At 39.1% G+C, this 23,329-nt stretch overlaps 1 protein-coding gene across 1 annotated transcript; it reads left to right on the top strand.

The window, feature by feature from the left end:
• Positions 1-1,801: 1,801 nt before the first annotated feature.
• LOC115816237 (homeobox protein HMX1-like) lies at positions 1,802-3,038 on the top strand. Its single transcript, XM_030779202.1, has 2 exons — positions 1,802-2,054; positions 2,425-3,038. The coding sequence occupies exons 1-2, from the start codon at positions 1,802-1,804 to the stop codon at positions 3,036-3,038; spliced, it is 867 nt and encodes a 288-aa protein (XP_030635062.1).
• Positions 3,039-23,329: the final 20,291 nt, after the last annotated feature.

The raw sequence follows: 23,329 nt of genomic DNA, 5'->3' as shown, positions 1-23,329 counted from the left end.
AAACATAAGCCGTTTAAGGAAATGTCAAATTTCAGGGGTAAAAGACGCTCTGGATTTAAAGAGGGTTGACAGCGCGGCCCTGTTGCTATTAATGATCGACGAAGGCACATCGAGGCACACCTTGCAACACCCTGGTTGGTCCGAGAGAGCCACGAATGATTTTCAGTACTTTTTTGTGCTTTTTAGAGAAGGAAATAAACTTTAGATTACGCCTACGTTTCATCGGGGTAAAGTAAAATTACTGTCAATTCTTTGTGAACTGGTAGCACAAATCAGAGCCAGAGAGAGCTTTTTGAAAGGCATGTATGAGGCCTAGTTAAAAAGTCGTGAATTTTTATTATCTTAACATCCTTAACGGACAAAACTTCCTGTCCCTGGCGCAGATTTGCCGCAAATAATTTAGCCTGGATACATCTATTATGGTTGTACTTATTACCATTATTCAAATCAACCACAACGAATGGTTCACCTGCTTAGTCCTGATTTCAGTTTGAGCAGTTTAAATTTTGGACCAAAATGAGCTTAAAAATCAAGTTTTCAATTAACAGTTCCAGAATGATATTTAATTAACCAGTGGACAGCAAATAGGCTAAACAGTGAATGAATTACAATTAGTAGTAGTAGTAGTAGTGTGTCGTTGGCTAAAAGCCGAAACGTTGCAGCCTAAAAGGCTAGTTACAATCGGAACTATTCTCACTGTTGATTCCGTTATTCTCCTGAGAACTGGGAGAATAAATTCAGAAGAACTAGAAAAAATCTTAACTTTTCTCAGACTTTTTTATTTACTTTAGATGAGGATCTCTACAGAACACTTAAGGTTTTTTGTGCACGAACGACAGGACGAACACCAAGCTCCAAAAGACTTGTATGGCCTGCAAATGAGCAAAAAACATGTATTTATCAAATGTGCACTCCAAGCATGTCAAAGACACGTTCTTGAATGTTGCTCCTAAATAATGAATATGCTTGCAAAGCTGTTCCATCAGTTAAGGTTAAAGTTGCACAATTTCTTAAAAGAATGGAAAGCTTAAAATTCTGAAGAGGAGCTAAAGCACGAAATTAAAAAGGTACGAAGAAAATCACGTCTACGCACAATGTTTTAAAATATAGCCTATTTATGACAGCGCTCGACAGAGTCGAGATTAACCGAAGTCTGATAGAATCAGTACTGAATAAAGTAGGCTGAAATTATTAAGAAGTAAGCTAGTTTGTGAATGGATGTTTAACAACGCGCAAGATTTAGTTGGTTTCTTCTATGCAACAAACTCAAGAGAGTCGTAACAACTTGTTCACCCAAAACTGTCTAAGCGCATTTCCTCAGTCACACGAAATACTTAGTTGCAGAGACAACAACAACCATTAGGAGGGGATGTATCATACACTTTGAGGCGCTTTGAGAAATCCAGCCTTTGGACGACTTGTTTTCTGTTTTCATTTGCTCTCTAATTGACCTAAATAAAACATCTCACAGGCAGGGTTGCTTCAGTAACTGATAACCTGAGGTTTGAACAAGAAAGTTAGTATTTTCGAGAAATTCTATAAAGTCAATCTCAACGCAGCACCATATGCGTGGCTACGATGTACAGCGTTTAGGGTATTTCGCTTTGAAAATCACGGAATACAATAGGCTACAACTTTACCTCTCCAGAACTTTCTTGGATATATGGTCGCATTCCGCAAAGACAAGATATGGCTCATCGGAGTTGTCAGAGTTTACGCGTAGGTGAGCAAAACACGCTTAACGACGAATAGGACTACAATCACCGAACGGATCTTTATTTTGGAAATAATGCTAGATAAAATGCCAGACCCCCCACCAAGGGTGTCGTCGTTTTTTATCGAGGATTTGCTTCGTTCAGCTCAAAAGGGTGACACGAAATTTCCTGTCCGAGATGAGGAAAGTAACCGTAAAAAGGATACGACGCACAACAGAACTGCGCACCGTCATTTCCAAGTTCAGGGCCAACTGAGGTATTTGGAACGATGCTCCGCGGAGACGGTCTCTCTTGTGGAATGGTGCGAGGCATCCATTGACAAAGCATATGGTCAAAGGGGTGAGAGATGTTTGAAATGCAGTGTCTAAAGACTTACCACTGATAGGTCCGGCTTTTTTTGTCCCACCTATGATTTTTCATCTCTGAGAATGATTTATCTACGCTTTAGACGCATGTGACATAACACTTAGGCATCTAGATAAGCAGGAAATGATTTTTTTTTTAATTAGCCTTCAATTAATTGAGTCAAAAGCAAGTTGCTAAGTTAATTTCAAACAAGGCAAGGGAGCTATCATATGCGTGAAGCTGAATTCGTTATTCTGCTTTAAAGTGAATGCATAGATGTAACAACGTAGGCTATAGCCTATATGCTTCTTCTGTCAAGAGCAATTCGCCTTGTATTAATACTCTTCAATATAATTTATTGCAGACCTAAAAAATGTACCGAATCCAAAATCTACGGAACCATATGATGTGCCCCAAAGTAGCGACCAGGATTCCTCTGTCCTTACAGATAAAGTCGTGGACGAAGAGGAGGCTGAGCTCAGAGAGAAGCAAAATTCGGCCTACAAAAAGGACGAAGGCGACGAGATGAATTTCTGTTGTCTTGAGCGATCCGAGAGTGACAAGTCGGAGAAATCTGTGCGTAAAAAGAAAACTCGAACAGTCTTCAGTAGGAGTCAAGTCTTCCAGCTCGAATCCACTTTTGATTTTAAACGTTACCTGAGCAGTTCCGAGCGGGCGGGACTTGCAAAGGCCCTTCACCTCACGGAGACGCAAGTGAAGATCTGGTTCCAGAACCGCAGAAACAAGTGGAAAAGACAAGTAGCAGCTGACATGAAGCCTACCAGTCTGTCCTGTACGACCCAAAGAGTCCTGCGGGTTCCGATAATATACAGTGAAAACGGGACACCACTGAACTTCGGCGCGTCACAGGTCCCTCCACCAAATTTGGTTGGGTTTCCCAGCAGTATGAATTGTCCCCTCTCCTCACTCACGCCTCGTCTGTCTTTTCGAAGATCACAAATGTTGAGTATTGTGTGATATTACAGAGCAAACAAAACTGGACTGCATAGCCTACATTATCACGTTATTAAAGAGGCAAAGTGCAGAAGCCATATTACGTTGGTAAAAGCTAGTTTGGCAGTATGTTGGAACATTTAGAATTATTGTCGCCCTTAACTGATCATCTTCCGAGTCTGCAGTAATGCGTGTCACGAATTTCAGTAGTTGTGTTATGAATATGTATGTTTTTCATATTTAAAGAGAATGGAATATTCAATGAAAAATAAAACGTATGAAAGCAAATCGCTTGTGTTGGCTATTTCATTAATTTCATGATCATTTACATGTAAACTTGTACGTGTAGGATAATGCGGCCTAAAGCATTGTATGAGATTCAATAATGCAGTACTTTCAGTAGGCCTGCAAAACATAAGAAATGGAAATTCGCGAAAATGTGCAAGTCGGTCCAATTAGTTTCAGATAGCCTATACAGTTTGTTGTGATATCCTAGCTTTAATTAGTAATTATAATACGAACTCAATAAGCTCTTCTCTTAAAATAAAAACGGGTCAGATGGTAAAACAAAAGAATTAATTTGTCTAACACAAGAAATTATGAATATATTGCAGAGATAAAATTCTGACTCTAACATTAACTAGGCTTTTGTTTGTGACCAGCGAATGGTGGCTTAACGACCATGAAAACATATTTACACAGTCATTAAGATCTGAACTCCTACTAATTTAACATACTAACTTTTAGGCATGATCTCCAATATCGACTTAAAGAAGGGATGCCACGCCGTATTTTCATCCAACATGGTATGAGGTCTATGAAAATAGACATAGGTGTAAGTTTTAACGTAGGCCACATTCGATATCGTAAGCAACTTCATCATATTCATATACCCGGGAATCGAATTTAATATAGTAGTGGCTTGGACAAAACGCTGCAATTGGACCAATCAAAAGAATAACTTAAGATATCTCATTAATTTCAAACACCGCCTGATTCCATAGCTATCTTATTTGCAGTGGAATTAGTTAAATCGTGTGCCAAAATGAAAATATTTGCAAACCGTATGGGGAATGCGTGTTTAACTTTGTTTTGTTGAAGGTAAGACAATGGTGAAAATATAATAGTTACAGTAGAAGTAGGACGTATCCTATATGCACAACAAGGTGTCTCCCGCCCTCCCGTGAGGTTAGCGTCATACAGGCTTGGCTGTGTCACCAATCAAAAGCAGCTGAAGCACAAGCTTCCGGTTCAGTGCTTACCCGAATGCAAACGGAGAGAATCCCCAGACCGTTTAGCTATGGTGCTCAGACAGTTAAGGGAGTCCTATTCTTTTTCACAGCGGAGTCAGATTTGAAAGAGCGGGCCACGGAAAATCTCGGGAAATATGAGCAAAGAAGTCATGCAATGCCGACCATCCTCGTTAAAATTCACGATTGACAATATACTAAACAAAGATTTCGATTCATATCGTTCCAAAGTTCATGTCAGTTCGACTTGCAGGAATGATTATTGGGGTGCAGACAACAGATGCACCTCGGCACAATCAGTGGATGACCTCACAGTACAGGATCCAGGTAGGAGCACTTTACCTTACCATCGTTTTTTAAATGTTCTAATAAAATGACGATTTGCGCCCATGTCCATGTCAAACTTTGGAAACAGTAATTGCCCGCAAGTGTATGCTACTATTTGGTTTGTAAACACATATTAAATAAGTGTTGAGAGAACTGTGTTTTCTATGGCTATATAACGAGTTTTCCTGTCATTTGACAGCGCTTGGAGACGCCAAATGTTGTGTCTCCCCTCGGAGCCTAGATGACGCTCAAAAGGTGTCGGACAATTGTCCAAAAATGGAGAATGCGAGTAGCAGCAACCATAGTCCTGGACATCAAAAATTCAATAAAAAAACCAAAGCACTGACAAAGAAGAAAACACGCACGATTTTCTCAAAGAGACAAATCTTTCAGTTGGAATCTACATTTGATATGAAGAGATACCTTAGCAGTGCTGAACGGGCTTGCCTTGCGAATTCCTTACAGCTCACAGAAACTCAAGTCAAAATTTGGTTCCAGAACCGGCGGAATAAATTGAAACGTCAGTTATCCACGGACCTAGAGGGCCCCTACCCAGTCGAACATTTTTCCGATGTTGGGAAGACGTTGCAGATTCCAACGCTGTACAAGGACAGTATGAACAGTATTCTGAGTGGATGTTTGTTGCCCATGCCTTTGCCCGTTTTTTATCAAGGAAACAGCGCGCCTTACTTATACATGTCCAACGCCAGTAAATATTTCAACATTTTGGACGGAGATGTATGAGTGCTTGCAGGATTGACATCTTACTGGAATACTAGGTCATATGATAAAATCGACTCTTTTGGAAATCGGCCTTTCATTGTTGTCAGTGTGCACTGTGAAATGCCATTTATTTTAAAGGGTTACCTCACGAACTTCATTGTCAGGCTGATTCTTTAACAGCTTTTCTCCAATGCAATATACGATAAAATGTTTTCATTCAGTAACACCTTGACACTTGCATCACTTTTTATTACGAATTTTATACTGTTAGTAAGGGTCTGTTTTACTTCTTGTACTAATACGCATGTGTCACTTTTCAGTCAAAACGACTGAAACAATCGTTTCGTTAAACAACGAATAAAGATGTGTTCTATTTGAACAATTGATCTCCCTGACAATTTAAAAGGAGTTGTTTTTTTAAGGCTGAAGAACATCACGGGACAATCTGTTATTTTACGACAATCTGATATTTTCCGTCTTTAGTGTTACTTGCAGTAACCGAGACGTAAACTAGCTTACTTTCAAGAGCGGACCAAAGTATGATATATGCATGAAGTCACTGTATAACGATTAATATATTTGTTTAAAAGTAGTGCTGTCTGGACGAATGTATGAAATGTTTTCGTTTTGAATAATGTGTATTTGCAACATTTTGTTATTGCTATTTTAATCTGTTCTTCAGTATAGCCTACTGTCATTAATCTGGCATTTTTACAGATCTTTTTAAGTTTAAATGGGTCCAGTTTTGCATTGCCAATTCCTTATATAAATTCTCAACATATCTCAACTTTTCAAAAGCCTACTCTTTGTTTCTGTTATGTTTTGGATAGGATGCTGATTTACACACATGCACCTACACAAACACAATTATTGGATCTATCGTTGAACACTCCTTTCCGCCTTCTTATCCAGGTAATCTGTCAGGAGTCTCAAATATTCTCAGTTAAATATTGAAATACTAACAAATTGTCAAATAGTCTACTTTAGAAAAAAGAATCTTTTTAGATAGTGGATGTTGGTCAATGTGGTATTACTACGCCTCAGTGCAGTACGTTACAAAACCTGACAAAGCACTCTATATCTTATGTCACCGAAAATACAAACGGTCATTTCAACACATGAAAAAAAAAAAAAATCTAAACCAGCTCTGGACAAATGACAGACATACTAGATAGCTTCATTCTAAAAAAAAACCCCCAAAAAACAAGATTCCCATTTCATATATTTGTATTATTTTGTGTATGTTTTTTCTGCCCACGTGTGTCTGAAAGCTTGTGCGTTTGTCGTGAGCAAGAGCTGCTGCTCCGAGAAAATTTTCCTAAAGGGCCAGACTAGCTGTGCTTCCCTCAGTCTTTCCGGGTCAGTTGTTCTTTTCCTCTCGGAGTCTTGCGCAGCCTCCTCCCTGTCATAGCCACTCAGAGCCTCGCCACTGTTAACCTGTGCATTCAACCACTTAGTCTGTGAGGAGGGCATTTGTTTGCTTTGATAATATGCTCTCATTCTCCTGTAAGGCCAAATGGAGCATAGGGTGATTTGCGTCATATTCATGAATACAACAATAAATAAGCATGCAGACAGACAACTAAACTAAAGAAAGCAGTTAAACAAAACCCGATGTAGTGTACAATCTTTCCTTTTGACCGCTGCTCACCTCGAAAAGCATTTTCTGTGCGATACTCGAATGATGTATTATGCAATATTACTTCCGTCACTTTCCTCTGTCCGTTACTTCTGTCATTGCTGCGGATTCAGATCAAAGCCGACTGTGAAATTTCTTTTCTGGTTCCTCCCAGTTCCCCTCCTTAGTGAAGAACATTACCACAGATAGGAGTTTTCCATTCAGTTCTCCACATCTTTAAATGGGTACCCCGTTTCTAGATCCCAACATAACATTCTGCAATGCAAATCAGTCCAAGACTACGCTGATGGCTTACCGACGCCACAATGTTCGAAAATGTCGATCCCTTACAACACATTTACATTTAATGCAATTCGTGTTTTGATATTCTTCGTGTAGTTGTAAACTCCTACAGTAAAAATGTTATAAAATGTTTTCTCCAAAGAATTTTGTAATGATGAATAATCTCACACTGGAAGTGATACTGCAGAAAAGACTACGACTCAAAGACTCAGGATCAAACAGGGGCCTGTCTTGTTTATTTCAGCTGACCATCTTCTAAACTTTTGCACAGAGACAATGTAGTTGCATGCATACAGTTCAGAGCGAGGTAGAGTCGAAACAGTGTGGAACAGTAATGCTCTGACCCCACCAGAAACCGATTTAATCAAAAAGAGCACTCATCTACAAAGATAAGGCATTCATTCACACAAAATAACATGTAAAATATCTGATGGCAAACTACTAGCCTTGAGTCAAGTTGACAAACAGGAATGTAACCTAGTTTTACCCATTTGGGCACGTGAGATATTTAACCGTACTAACTCAACGAGCATACATTCCCCCTGCTTATATGCTTGGCTCCGGCGTATAAGCAGGCTTAAATCTGGTGGTATGGCAAGGTATTAAACCAGCTGATTATGTGAGGGACGCTATAGAAAACTATTATGCATTTAGTTTTATAGTGAATCATTCCACAGCATGATTTTTAAAATCCTTAAACTTAAAAAGGACAAATGTGGCAAAAAATGGGGTATGCTCTGACATGACAACTAACATTACAATGAAACAAATTTCTTTTAGAAATTTGTCCTTAAAAGTTATTAAATCCATCTATCAACTTTGGGATTTTATATAGACACTCAGAAGGACGGCTCATTGGAAATATCTTTGTATAGCTGCCCTGCTCCCGTTATTTCTGATCTGTTGATGACTGGCTGAAGGAGTTTGAGTGTATGTGTGTGTGTGTGTGTGTATGTGTGTCTGTGCATGTATGTGTATATGTGTGGGTGTGTGTGTGTGTGTGTGTGAGAGTATGTGTGTGTGTAAGAAGAGGGAATGAGAATCACTAGGGCAGCCAGACTTCCTGACTCTGGCTAGAACAAGGGCTTATGACTGCTGGGACCTCCCCCTGCTATCTGCTACAGAACCACAAGGTTTGGATGACCTTCTGGCTGCCTGTGGAGCACCGTTATCCACTCGACTGCACAGAGCCTCGACCAAGGCGAGGTAAAATCCATTAAACTCTTAACTTGATCAGAACATCTCAATGCCAGGACAACATATGCACTCATTTAAAGATATTGATGACTGGAGTGCATTATGGGTACTTTAGTACAAGCTATTGACTTCCTGCCAAGTGTGGCTAGAAAGAACTGAGGGTTTTCTACAGACGCAGACTTTTTGAGTTTTGTAAAGTTATTCCGTGTTGCTCCAACATTTGAATAATGGCAGAGACCTGTCAGCACGTTTCTCAGTTCTGACCAAGACTGGCCCATTGAGCACATGTTTTCAATTGGAGTCCATAATGTCTCGTTTTTCAGTACATTATATGAAATCAAATACACCCTTACTGCAAACAGTAATGTGGTCAACCTGAAACAATAGGCTATTTCATGACAACTAAAGGACAACCACTGGATTCATATACTTTCACGAATGTGAGACAGAAATATATGACAGAAATATACGTAATTCAAAAGCAATAATGTTTTCAGCTTATGATTACAATGAAACTAATAAATGCTTTCATCACTCATCAGGCTTGGGTTATTATGTCCATTTCAATGACAAAAACCCAAGCAACCCAGTAATTACTGGCAAAGCATTTCAAACATTATTCAGTCAACTCTTGCAGTTCTCAATCAATTGGATGATCAAAATTACACTAAGAAAAAAAGACTGCAGGTTCATACAACAAAATAGGATGAAAAGAATTACTTCCCCAATTTTTTCCAAGTTCACCCAATGATTTGTTGTAGATGAATCCACAGCTATAAAGCCAAAGACAGAAATACACACTTTTGCCTGGTACCTAATATAGTCTGCAAACTCAAAAATGATAATGTGTATCAAGCCACATTATTTCCCCCGAACAGAAGTTAAGATGTAATCTCTCAGTTTCAACCTGGCATGGCCGAGTGCTCTAAACCCCTGGATCCAAACCACTCCAGTGTCGTAAGGGATGTGGCTTTAATACCAACTGCTGCCAACACTTGGTTGGTGGAGATGTGGTGGAAAACAAAGTGTCATAGTAACTCGGGTGGAAAGCATGAAACCCAAGCAGGAAAGTTCACTGCTGATGCTTGACCTCAAAGGCACTCCAGAGGTAGGTAAAATAGACCACAGTAATTGCGAGCTGCTCTTGATCAGAGTGTCAGCTATGTAAACAGAAGTAGTGTGAGATCCTGAGAAACTGTAGGTTGATCCTTCGCTTCGCTATTTCACAAGTACATTTTTGGTTATGACATTTTTTTCAAAAAGAGCCAAAGTAAAGTAAAGATTTTAGAAATGTTTAAAACTTTAAAACAATAGCAACAATACTAACAAGACAGTTAATATCAAAGATAATTTTTCCCACCTCACCCTCTCAAACCCCCCCCCCCCCCCACCCCAAAAAAAACCCCCTGCATGTGACGATAACAAAATATTTAATTTCTGCGCACTGTCTGTATTGACCACACTGTCATCTACCACATTCCCACTACACAGCTGCAGTTTTTTTTTAACCTAAAAGCAAAAATGGACACATCACATGAAAAATGTAGGCACATTTTTTTTAAAATGAAAATCATTTAACGAACAATCATTGTTAAAAATCATTTAATAAACAATTTCACAACGTTTTCAAGATTTTTTTTTTCTCTTTGTGTAATATTTAATTTCCTCTCACAGAATGCTAATCGCTGAGCTATTAAGATTTGACATTAAATTAGCAGCTGAGTAGTACATTACCTAAGGCATTCTTTGCCAATGTGTGCTCTAACAAAGAGAGGTACACTTCCCCCCGCCCCCCCTTTTCTTTAATAAAACATTATCAGCAGTTGCCAGCACTTCTTCAGGTTGTTGAAAATTTGAGTAACTCTTATAGATCATGACAGCTGTACCCCCTGAGTTTTTAGCACAAACTGTTCAAGGGGTTGAGCAAATGTCATTATTTTTGACTGAAAATTATACAAGCGTATTCTATTGATTTTTTTTTTTTTTTTTTTTACAAAAAATTCTGATAATGAACAAGACCTTTCTCACAACTCGTTAATTTCCTTTTTAGGAAGTTGAGTTTAATAAGAGGAGGACATAAGGCGTCTGAAACAAATTGGCCATAATTTCAGCAGCACCGGCCCTTTTCCAGAACTTGCTACGGACACACAAACGTGAGGTTGCTTCAATATGTTTGCAAACTGCAGCTCATCATTGAGCTTGTATACTCGTATTGCCAAAACATTAATAAAAACAGGAATGAAAGTAACTCTGATGCCATAGTAGTCGCGTTATTTTTCCACAAGGAGCAGGCGGTGCAGTAACCAGTGCACAACTGGGGAGTACTTGAAGCCACAGTTGTAAAGTCAGAGGCTGTATCTTTGAGTCTAAATCACCACAAGACCCTAACTCTAAAAGTCACAGTCAAAAGCCATGTTGAAAGTAACAGATATTATCATACACTATATTGATTAGTGGATGCATACAGACAGATTTTTGACTTATAATGTTATGTGACTGCATTTGCTCTGTCATAATACTTTCAGTGCAGCCAAAGCAAAATGGGCGAAAAAGGATACTTCTTCATTGACATATCTCATCATCACGGAACTAAGATTCAAGCCCTTTTCACTCTATTCAAATCTTTCATGGTAACCGCTTGAAAAGAGACAGATGCACCACTTGATTTGAGAGAACCTCGAATGATATTTGTTCACAGTGAGAAATATCAGTACTCCGGGACTCAACGTTAAAGCTTGTTTGCTTGTCCAGACAAACGAAATGAACATCCCCCACAACATAATATAGATTTATTTACTGGGCTGGATGAGTAAAGAAATTCAAAGAAGCTCATATGTTGAACGGAAACTTTTTCAGCCTAACCTCTGGCCAATTTTTGTTTTCTAAAATGAAGTTTAGAAATCTGCCTGGACAGCGAGCTGTGGGAGTAGACACTGGGAGAAACAGTGGCAGGTGATGTGTTGCCTCCTCTGATTCCACTGATCCCTGTGCAGTCTTGGGAGAGCTAAGAGATTGTGCAAATACCCACTGAAACCTGGTCAAGTGCCATGAAGTCTAGCCAAAGGCTCAGTAAAAAAAATAAGCCAGTGGCCACAACAGCATCATCTGTAAAGTGGAGAGGATGAGGAAACAAATTTCACAATGAAATAAAATAAATTAAAAAAAAAAGCACACACACACATACACACACCGTACTGTTTTTCTCATGGTAAATGCCCGTCTGGCAATTCTTCATTAATTATATCATCAGTTGTACCAGTAAAAAAAAAAAATCTGTTCAAGTTGTCTGAACGACAGGTGCACAAGAAAAGGTACAATCCAGAGCATACTCCATTGAAAGGTGCATTTTTGCTGCTCTAGGGCATTGCTCTGAGGTTCAGAAAATGCTTGTTGGGAGAAGTCAGTGACACAGCACTTTACAACATAAACAACATCTCATTTATTAAAAGCTGAAATCTGAGAGAATCTGGGGGGAGCTCTGGACTCTCGGTAGACCTTTAGATCCATAGCCTATTGATCCATTAATTCAGAGGACTATCGAGACCTTCTGTGACATACGACGGTTTGGCCAACTGAAAGAGAACAAAGGTACTACTGTGTTCCTCACCAAATTCTGGGCTGGGTCAGCAATTTTTTTTTAATAACTTTTTTCTTCTTCTTTTTTTTTTATCCATATATAACACGAGTTCTTGGTAGGAACATATAATTGGCTATAATTAGAAACATGATATTACAAACGAGTAACATGTAAGTCTAGTTACTTCAAAGATGTACAATACATAGTAGACATGATGTCGTGAACTGCTTAAATGTTAAAAAGGAGTAGGAGATGTACACTGGAACTGCGCACTGTTTCAAGTAACATGACTAATCTAATTTAGACAATTAAAATGAATAGCCGTGACCTTTAGTCTCCCACAAGCCTTTTGTTAGAGGAACTCAGGTATTAGGTTTCAGTGCAAATCTTGTCACATCAGACACAGATACATCTGCATGGAATCCAAACATGGCAATAAGGCCATTTTAAAAGCAAGAGAGAGAGAGAGAGAGAGTGTGTATGTGTGTGTTTCTGTGAGTCTGTGTGGATGTGAGAGAGAGACACAGAGGGAGGGCTCAGCTGAAGAAGCCTTTCATTGTACTTTGACGGAAATCTACCCAGTGCATCAAAGACCTCATCAGGCCGATGTACATGCTCTGGCAAAGGTATTAGTAGAAATCAATAACATGCGCAGGCGGAAATTGATACATGACTAATGGGTGCAGACCAGTAGTGACAGAACTGTGGGTTTTAAATTCATGTTAGTGTGGTCAGCCAAGGCCATGAGGTACCAGCGACTGGGTCAGGGGTCATTGTGACAGCTTATCCGCTCTTAATGGATGACTATCGACTCGGTTTAGGGAGGACGGGCTGACTGAAAAGTGTCAGCCGGCGTCTGTGGGTGTGAGGAGATGTCATTGCGATCCGCTTTGTGTCTCTGATCAATACGTCATCGTCAGCACATTTTGTGCAGTCTATTAATAAGCTTTTTCATTAGCGAACATGGAGGCTAATGGTTGCTAGCATGCGCAACCTGCTACTGGAGTAAGTCAAAATTCAAGAAATTGGCAGTTTGTTTGGTCTGATAACTGCGTTCAACATCCGGTATTTTGCCAAGGATTATAATTTAGGATTGGTTCAATAAATTACACTTACAGTATATGTGAAGTGTTAGTGAAGATGACATCGTATTATAGTGACAGAAAGGCTAAAACTATTTCTACCTCTGATTAGCGAAAATGTAACTGATTTGTACTGATGGTCATTATATTACAATTACAATTACAATTTAGCATTTGGCAGACGCTTTTAGCCAAAGCGACTTGCAATCAGTGCATCGGTCGGATTCCTAATACCTCATAAGCAGACATTGCAATAAGACTGAGCGTCAATTTACTCCTTCGTATTGCTCCCCTGGAATTCTTTGACAAACATAGAAACAAGACAAGGGTTTTTTTTTTGTTTTTTTTTTAAAGGAAAGGAGGTTAGGCACTGGGGGATAGGTGGGTTCTGAAGAGGTGGGTTTTCAGTTTCTTGCGGAAGATGGTCAGGGATTCCGCAGTCCTAACTGTATGAGGGAGGTTGTTCCACCACCGCGGGGCAATGGCGGAGAAGAGGCGTGGTCGGGAGGAGCGGCTGCCGGGTTCCCGAAGTGAGGGGACCGCCAGCTGACCAGAGGTCGTAGAGCGGAGGGTTCTAGTGGGGGTATACGGAGTTATTAGGGACTGAAGGTATGATGGGGCGGAGCCTCTTGTGGCCTGGTAGGCCAGTACCAGTGTCTTGAATTGGATGCGGGCAGCTACCGGAAGCCAGTGGAGCGCAGTAAGCAGTGGAGTGACATGAGAGTGCTTAGGGAGGCTGGAATGTCTCAGATTTTAAAACATAAGTTTGAAGTCAGTGAATCCTTGGTATGCCAAACTGGACTAATTTAAGTCGGCTAGTTATAGTTGCGTCTGCCCAGTACTTCTTATTTAGCTATTTAGAGAGTTCTAGGCTTCATACAGTAAATACAATTTACTCTAAGGATAGTCAAATACTAATTCATATCAATAATGATAACAACCCCCAAACAAGCAAACTAAAACTCTTTAATAACCAATTTGTGGTTGGCTTTCTTTTGTAGTTATTTATTGGAGGGGCAACTGCTTGCAAAGCTTTTTAATGAGATGTGAAACCATTTTTAGCTGTGGGCAAGAAGGAGAGCTGTCTTACTAGAACAGTATCTGATGACACAAATTCATTAAAGACGCAGAACTACAAATGAGAGGCTTGAGGCTATATTTGTACATTTTTAGTCATCTCATTTGAGCCAGATGTATTTAATAGGTAACACTCGTAATATCATTACTCAAAAGCACAAAATTATTGATTTCTGATGGAGCAAACACAAAAAACCAGGGCATAAAAAAAAAAAAGAAGAACAATTGAAAACAAACACCTGAACTAACAAATGTCCACTTAAAATCATACATATTTTGAGTAAAGGAAATACAGTGATGTGAACAGTGATGAGAAATTTGTCATTCAGGTCACTTGTATCTGTCATACAAAACCTTTCAACAAATCACTTTTTTTTTGCTTACTCTGTGCACATGTGATGGGTATTCCACAGGAAAGTTATTCCACAGGTGCATGTCTGCATGACTTCATTAGATGTCCTACGCAGACAAAACAAACGACAAATTAAACCTCAAAACAGGTTCATAATCCAATCATTTATATTTTGCATGGTATTCTCATAACAGGGTTTTGGGAGTATGCTGATGAATCATACCTGGCTGGGAAATATCAAAACACACACAAAAAAAAGAAAAAGGAAAAAAGAAAAAAAAGCCATGACCTTGTGTGTCTTTGAGGGGTAAAAAGGCACTAGAATTAGTGCAAACTTGTTTAAGATCACGGTGTAATGGAATATGAAATGAAGCCTTTGACAGCTGTGGTGTTCATTCTCACAGCTCACCTCGTTTCCAGACGATTTAGCTAAAGGATAGTAATCCGAAACGCCCCGTTCTCTATTATGTGTCATTCATAAATGCAGTGAACTGTTCCCAGAGGTACTGACGTCCATTTGAACACCTACATGCTTCCAGCTGCGTTCAGTACTGAGATCAGTTATAACTTGCACTGCACTCTACCAGCACAGGAAAATGAATATTGTCTAATTAACGTCCACACGGGGAACTGTACAGTCTAATTTGTTAACTTTACAGGAAACGTTACACAAACTTGCAGATGTGATTATGAGTAAAAAAATAAACTACACAAACATAACAAGAGCCAAGTTAGTTATTGCTCAACTCAATACAAGGAAAAAATGTTTTCAAGTTTTTTTTTTTTTTACCTGTTTACATTTTAAAGTGTGGGGTGTGGTAAGGATAGTACATAGACATAAAATTGCTAATGCTATCTTTTACTAAAACAAAAATGCAGTCATGCATTGTCCAGATCCTGAGGACATGAGCAGTTTTGTAAAAATGTCTTGATTTTTAAGTGATCTTACACTGTTGTGGTTAAAAGACAGTGATGGCAATGGATGTGTTTCCATGTGTTGCACTCAAGTTTACCACTTCTGTCACTGCTACTACTGCCATTACCAGTACCAACAGTGGGATTAAAAACAGTAAAAACAATATAAGTAAGTGAGAACACTAAGTAGCACTGCAATGTAAATTGTAATTGTTTACTTCAAACACATAAAATAACTGCTTTCACTAAATAAAGTAAATGCAATGTATTGTACTGTAATACTGAACTATTTTATTATTATTATTATTATTGTTGTTGTTTTTGTTGTTGTTATTGCTGTTGCTGTTGCTGTTATTATTGTTGTTTTCCCTTTTTACAAGGAAAAATCTGATAAACAAGGATTTACAAATAGCGTCCTTAATATGCGTTCACTGGCCCATAGTGTAATTTAAATTTAAGAGAATTTGTGATACCTCAGCTACCTCTGTTTCAGTCACTCATCTGAGACAAAACTATATTTTTTAGCTTAAATTAACCAAGGTTTTTTCACACTATGCACTGAAAATCCAAGAATAACTGTCATATTTTTCATTTTGCTACCAGTGTTGGAATCATCATGCACTCATGGAATGGCACATTTATGTTAGTGACCTGGGGGGTATTCCAGAAAGCAGGTTTAGTGAAAACTCTGAGTTAGTTAATTAACTCAGAACAAGTGGTAAACCTCCTAATAGAAGAGCCATGAAGCTAGGAGAATGAAGCCACAGGGCTCTTCTATTAGGAGGTTTACTACTTACTCTGAGTTAACTAACTCTGAGTTTTCTTTAAACCCGCTCTCTGGAACACCCCCCATATGTAACAGCACGTTGAGAGAAGAAGTAAATTATGCATCAGAACATGATTTTAATGAAACACAAGTCCACAAAACTAATGCACACTCCAAGTCATATAACACTAATGTCTTTACACCGTTGGAATAAATAGCCCTTTGTGAATGGTGAAGCTCTCAACTTTACTGTCAAATGAACAAGCTTTCCAAGAATGTGGAACTGGACCCTTTTGTTAGCAAAGTGCTCCAAGAGGCTTTTTACACTGCATTTCACCCTTGAAGACAAAACAAGGCGACAGGAGCCGGGGGATTCGATGAACGTCTCCTGCTAGCTATCAGTGCACAGCACCTCAGCACTAAGTCCGCAAAGCAAACCCCTAAAGAAGATGATACAATGTGTCAGCGGCGATTCATGCCACGATTAACATGACTATTAGCATTACGGCCTCGCTGATGATAAGTGATCTTTTGCAAAGGGTAAAGTTCTTTTTTTTTTTTTTTTTTGCAAGCGCCATAGTCAAAAAAAAAAAAAAAAAAAATCCAGCTCGCTCACACGTTTCGGTCACAGTTTTTTGGTTGCGGAATGAAGATGTCCAATATGATATTCGCCACTAGTTTCCAGAAGGTTCCCTCAACAGAACTTCAACACACAGCTATCTCCGCATGGATTTGCACGGGCTTAAAATAACATTAGGATTGTCATGTGCGGTTTTTTGAGACAGGGGTCATCGCAATGTAAAGTGTCATCGTGAACTAAATGGTGCAGAAACACACACTGGAGCACTGCATATAGATTATTGCCGTGGGTCGCCCTGCTACACAGCCCGAGGTGAACATGGGATCGCACTGACGTGCAACATAGTATGTACTCCATTAAAACTCCAAGCTCACTGACACTTATTTATGCTGACAAGAGCAGCAGTATTTCACTGACTGTACCAGCTCCTCATTCTTTCTTTCTTTCTTTCTTTCTTTCTTTCTTTCTTTTTTTTTTTATAGAAACCACATACTAATCCTGACTTCTACTATTTGATTGTTCATAATCATTCATGGAATAACAACCATTTTGCAATATTCAGTCTTTGATTATTTAGTTAAATGTTTGTGTTAAACGGTGCTATGTCATTCAGAAAATAAAAAGTTACATTTGGATATGGCATTTTCCTCATAGCCATCTCCTTTATGGTGTAGTTGTGCAATGATTTTTCATTATTCATTGTACTGTACCATGTGTTTGGTGGAACAGTGAGTGTAGAAACTAAGGGTGGTGCCCTTTAGCTCTCTGTGTAATGTATCTCTGACCCCAAACTTGTCATACTCTATAAACATCCCCTCAACAACACAAAACTCCTGAAATGAGCGAGAGGGGAAGACACTGGTTCTCAAGACGCTTTTAGCCATGTATTATTAATGCCCAAGATTGTGTTTGGCATCGTGACTGATACTGAGTAATAATGAGGTCTGATCCATCCAGAACCCTTGGGCTTAACCAAAAGATGTTTAAATGTTCAACATTCCTGGGTGTGAAATAACTGAATTAAGACAAATTACAAAATATGTTATGATTGGGTATATGATATAATATGTTTATTATACACATTGGTCGTTTTACCATCGGATTGATTGTGGCTGTAAAACTGTACCTACCTTCCAACACTTAATTCCCAAAAGCATAAAGATAGAAACACAGCGATGAGATAAAAATGCCAGTTGCTAAACTTGAACTCCTTTCAACAACACTACAGGGAGAATATCCTGAAAGCTCCAGTTTCCTCTCCTTTCCAGTGAGAGTCAGAAAGAGAGAGAGAGAGAGAGAGAGAGAGAGAAACGGTGTAGTGAGATTTGGAGAAGTGCTTTAACAGATTGTTATGTCACCATTAGAGGGCTGTAATAAAATCATATTCCTTTTGCATTTTGCATGACTGCGGGGGCCCGCTGCTCTCGCCTGTCCGCTCCCCTCACATCATAGCGTATTAACTGGAGCAGCTGTAGGTCTGTGGGTTTCCCCCTCTCCAATGCCTCTGACTGCCCATGCCAGATAACATACCACAGCTACGCTGGGAGAGAGCATTCGTTTGACAGCAGTGGCGGGAGAGTAAATAGAGTAGGGCTTCATTAGCTATGTGTACTGACAAAATTTTGTACCGGTTATTCAGGGAATGGATGTCTGTTGACAAATGCACAGCGTGGAAAGAAAAAATAAAAAAATAAAAAACAAACCCACACACTCACAAAGGAAGGATGTACTTGTTTGTTGCTGTTGATGCTGAAGGTTTTGCTCATTTTTAAACTAGGGTTTAGTGCGTATGTGAGCGTAGCCAGAAAATGCAATTCAATAGGGTATTCAACGTGTTTTTCATCTCAAGTCACATTTTTGAGTGTGTAATTATCACTTCATATATTCAAGGGTAACCCATAGCAACCAATAACATGTGTGTCGGTGCTCAGGTTTCCAAAACTAGGACAAATTATTTTATCCATTTAATTATGGCCAATGATTTTGTATGGGACTTTTTCCAAAAAAAATAAAAAAAACCCCTCAGAATTCTACAGTGTCCAAAATGTTTACAGGTTAAAAGCACTTTAGAGGATTCGGAGTGCACAAGCAACCAATTTAAATAAAACCAGATCCCATTCTACATTATTAAAAGCATTCTTTTACACTCTTTTTTGTCAATTTCTTGAAAGGACCATCAAAAATTAAAGACCAGCCCTGGATTTTTAGAGACAAAGTCTCAGTCTGCTGGAGTCATGGAATCCACTTCACATTGCAGTAACCATGATTTAAAATTGGTTTGCGTCCCGTCTGTGTGGACACATAAAATACTTAAGAGTTCTATATTAGAGGGAGATGAGGACATGCTTGTGGGGTTTTTTTGGGGGGGGGGGGGGGGGGGGGGGGAGAGCTTAATGCACATTTAAAGAGCGTGCTTGCACAGCCCGGAGCCAAATGGCAGGAGAAATCACATCATTCAGGGTGATGAGCTGCAACAGCCGACTATGAATTATTGCTTATTGAAAAGGCTAATTAGCCCTGCCACTCCTGAGATGCTCTCATTCAGCCAAAGATGTCACTGAGGGCAGATAGCGCAAATGTTAAAGAGAGGAGGATAAAGTAAATGGTGTCTTGTGAGCGACAAGCGCGATGTCGTCTTCACAGAGGAGAAGAAAAACGCTCTCAGATTCATCTACTGGGTGAAATGACAGAAGTGAGGCTGAATAATGACCCTAAGACACACACACACACACACGGTGTCTCATTTACACAGAGGAACATGAAGTCACACTAAACAATGACACAGTACACTTTGCATTTTCAGGTGTTACAGGAAAATGTTGTCACTTTTAGAATGGATTTTCTAACATAAATCTCTTGCCAGACTGATTTAATAATAATCTAATAACCCTAATAGTAAGATCCAATGACTCTAGAAAACCAGTTGAGCATGGTAATGTGGCATTGTGAAACCGTACAAAGAGCAGAATTAGTAGGGTACAATAACTTTCAGGCAACTGTCTAATAATTATAAAATGTGTCTCTCCTTGGAATGAGCTGTAGTCCCCATATTTATGTACATATGAGATCCATCAGTACTGAAATGTGAGTGATAAGCTTAATGAAATAGTAATGGAAATAGTATTTCACGCCTTATTTTAGACCTGTCAATCATAAAACAGTAATGAAATGTAGACCCATTTGATGTATATATGTGATATCTAGTGTAATCATCAACTGTGCTACTACAAGGCGCATGGTGCATTTTCTAATAAAAAGATGGTATTGAGCCATTGGATGAGGGAATGTAACCCCACAAACTTCCCAAACCCCAAAGCTGATGTGGATGATTAGGCCATTACATACTCACAGCACATGGATTTGTTTTGTAATTAATATTAATTACTTGTCATTACAACTTATTTCCAGACACTTACCACATCTTTAACTGCTGACCTGTGTCTTGAAGCTGCATGTGGTCAGCGTGACAAGTGTTTTTCATTCGTTGTGTCAGAATAAACAACATTTGGAATACATTATGGTATTTTGATGTTGATGATGAGACAGCCTCACTTTTAGATGGGGCTACAAATAACAGCGCAGTGTGAAGTTTCAGTCTAACTGTAGTGGATAGTTATGTGTGTTTGTGTGTGTGTGTGAGAGGGAGAGTCTGTAACAGGTAACCAATGAAAAATGAAAATGTGATCAAAGCATGTCTGATCTTGGCTTTCAAATGGGTTCCATTACTGATCTTGCTTTTTCCTCATGTGAAGCTATTGTTCCAGCTCTGCTTGTCTCCGTGTCAATCTGTGTTTGATTATGACCACAGTACCCAAGTGCCTGTGGCCACAGAATATGGCTTCCAAGACATTAGCATTACCCACAAGTCCCTGGGACATATTTCGCATCACATTTGTTTAAAGTGACATCTCCCTTAAACTACACAGGACTCCAGCACCTCTTACTAACCACAAACATATTAAGCAAGACATGGCCCAGAAGGGGCCCAGACCTCTTTGTCTTTGCCAAAAAGTGTTTCATATTGCCCAACGCTATAATGTTACATATCTTGGGCACGGACATGCTAAATGATGCAGAAACTCTCTCTTTTTTTTTTGAGTATTTATAACAGAAACGTATATATTCAGTCATCTTCTTTGCTGACCGTTGCAAAATACCGTGCAACCAGTGGTATTTGCCAATTGACCATGATAGTGTTTTCAGAACCTCCTATTTTGAAAAAACCTCTCGTGTCTGTAACCAATGCTGAGGAGCTGATTCTAGCCATCCATAGGACCACTAACAAACTCCATTTGTTGAGCAATTGTTAATACACAATTGTAAAAGATCTGCTGCTTTCCCATGTCCTGCTCTTTGAGGATAACTTCCTGTATGGCCCTGTTTAATATATAAGTGGGGCTGGCCACAGCTCTCTCAGACAGCCACTGCTAGAACAGCTAGTAACTTTTTGTCATGGAACACTGCCCGCAGTGACAATTAGTCCTAATTGCTGAATGGGCGTAAGCTTTGAAGACCAAGAGTTTGTCTCGAGACTCTGGCCCTGATGAATACAAGAACTCCTTTCACTTGTCATTGGCAATCCATAGTGAATTAATATTTACTAAGCAGATCTCTCCATCAGGGCTAAAGATTAAAGGGCTTAAGTTTGAGAAAAATAGCCCTTAGGTAATTTGTCAGCCATCCAAATTGTATGTTGCTCATTATTTCCTTCAACTACCAACAGTCAGTGTTAACCCTGGCATCAGTTAAAGCCCTGTAGCTGTTTTCATCAACAACGCGGAAGAGGAACATTTACATTACTGAATAATGACGGTCTTCGTTACACTTGAACACTGTTTGCAGAGGAGTATGTTGTCTGAGAAGGTTGTAAATTACTTTTTGAGATGGAGGGGTGAAATGAAAGATCACAGTTTCACATGTGTACAGTACAATAGTTCCAAGTCTGTACCAGGTAGCGAGCATATCACATGAAAGAGATTAAGTGAAAGGTATACTGTCTCATTAAGAGTTTTGTTTGATCCTGAGAACACAAAATTGATCCAAGGTGAGGAATTTGTAATCGATTATGATTGATGGGGTCTCTTAAAGGAGGGGAAAAGTTTGCCTCTTTTTTTTTCTTAGGAATAGTCATGTTCACTTTCAATCAATACAAAGAGTTAGCATGTTGCAGTGGCAACAAAATAGTATTGTGCAGTTTAAGGGGAACCAGAATAAAACTCTGGAAACTTTATATGCTCTCATACGGAGAATGAAATGTTGCGTCAGTGAATAATTTAATAAAACGCGTTTGAATTCGAAAACACTAGCACTTCTAGTTCCCCCTAACCACTCTGGATGGATCTCTGTCTGTTAAAACCCCTTATTCATACCCTCTTGCCGCTTAAGCAATTTAGGCCTTTGGATCTAAAACTGTTTCTCAACAGCAGCCTCCTTCTGTGCAGAGCACACGTGCATGGGCAGAGTATCAGTATGAGTGACTTTCCGAATATACTCGCTGATGAAAGAATAAATACTATTTAATCCTTTTCCAGCGAGACGCACCCTGTGTTTTCTTCCCAGTTACTACGGTAATGACTGAGTTCATATCATATGCCTGTATGAGCAACAGCACCCCAAAGCATAGTAGAGAAACATGTTCCACTTTAAAAAGCTAATTTTGCATTTTTAATAAGACAGCTGAAGGCTTAAGTGACTAAAAAGCACTCGCGGGGGAGTTACGTTGTGGCCATGTGGCTAGACCTCACTTTTGCTCATATTTTGCTTTGATATTATTCCTGTATTAAATCTTTTTTGGTAGATAAAAGCATCCAAGCAGTGTGTTTGGGAATTTTTGTCAAAGGCCTGGTTTATAGCAAGTGTTTGCCATTCAGTTATACCCTACCCCCTGCTCTGGGACATACAAATATTTACACAAGCTTCTGCTGCATTATTTCAACACACTTATATATACTTATATATATATATATATATATATATATATATATATATATATATATATATATATATATATATATATATATATATAGGGGTGATCTACATTCAAAAGTCATGACATAAAACCCAACAATTAATAAGAAAACATTTGTCTTCCCACTTTATCGTTGTTATTATTATTATTATTAGTAGTAGTAGTAGTAGTAGTAGTAGTAGTCAGTAGGCAATTTGTAGGGTGATGAGGGGGGATGCCATACCCCTTGACAGCAAAATGACCAAAACGGATCCCCCTTGTTCACCTGCCATCCCCCATATACTCTCTAGAGTAGTGTCAGTGACCACTAGGCCATCCCTCTGTTGAAAAATAACAAATCGCTTATTGGTAATAGTAGTTGTGGTAGCATTTTAAATGTATCTCTTTAACAAAAAAATAGCAATAAACACTCTGAACAGAATCTAAATTCTTCAGAATACTTCAACTCCACGTGTGTGACAGCACACTGCCGGGATTAGGTCTTGTTATTTTAAGTAAAATACCACAAGTCTATGATTTCATAGGATCTGTGGATTCCTTTCTGGAAAGGAGGTGGAGTAAGGTAAAGCATGCTGTGGCC

The sequence above is a fragment of the Chanos chanos genome, chromosome 7 (assembly GCF_902362185.1).
Source record: "Chanos chanos chromosome 7, fChaCha1.1, whole genome shotgun sequence".
Classification (NCBI taxonomy): Eukaryota; Metazoa; Chordata; class Actinopteri; order Gonorynchiformes; family Chanidae; genus Chanos; species Chanos chanos.
Note: the sequence above shows the minus strand (reverse complement) of the source record. Positions and strands in the feature narration are given on the sequence as shown.

Coding starts and splice junctions, on each gene's coding strand:
- LOC115816237 (XM_030779202.1), top strand. CDS start 1,802: ATGCCAGACCCCCCACCAAGGGTGTCGTCGTTTTTTATCGAGGATTTG. Junction 2,055..2,424: donor CAAAGCATATGGTCAAAGGG/GTGAGAGATGTT, acceptor AATTTATTGCAG/ACCTAAAAAATGTACCGAAT.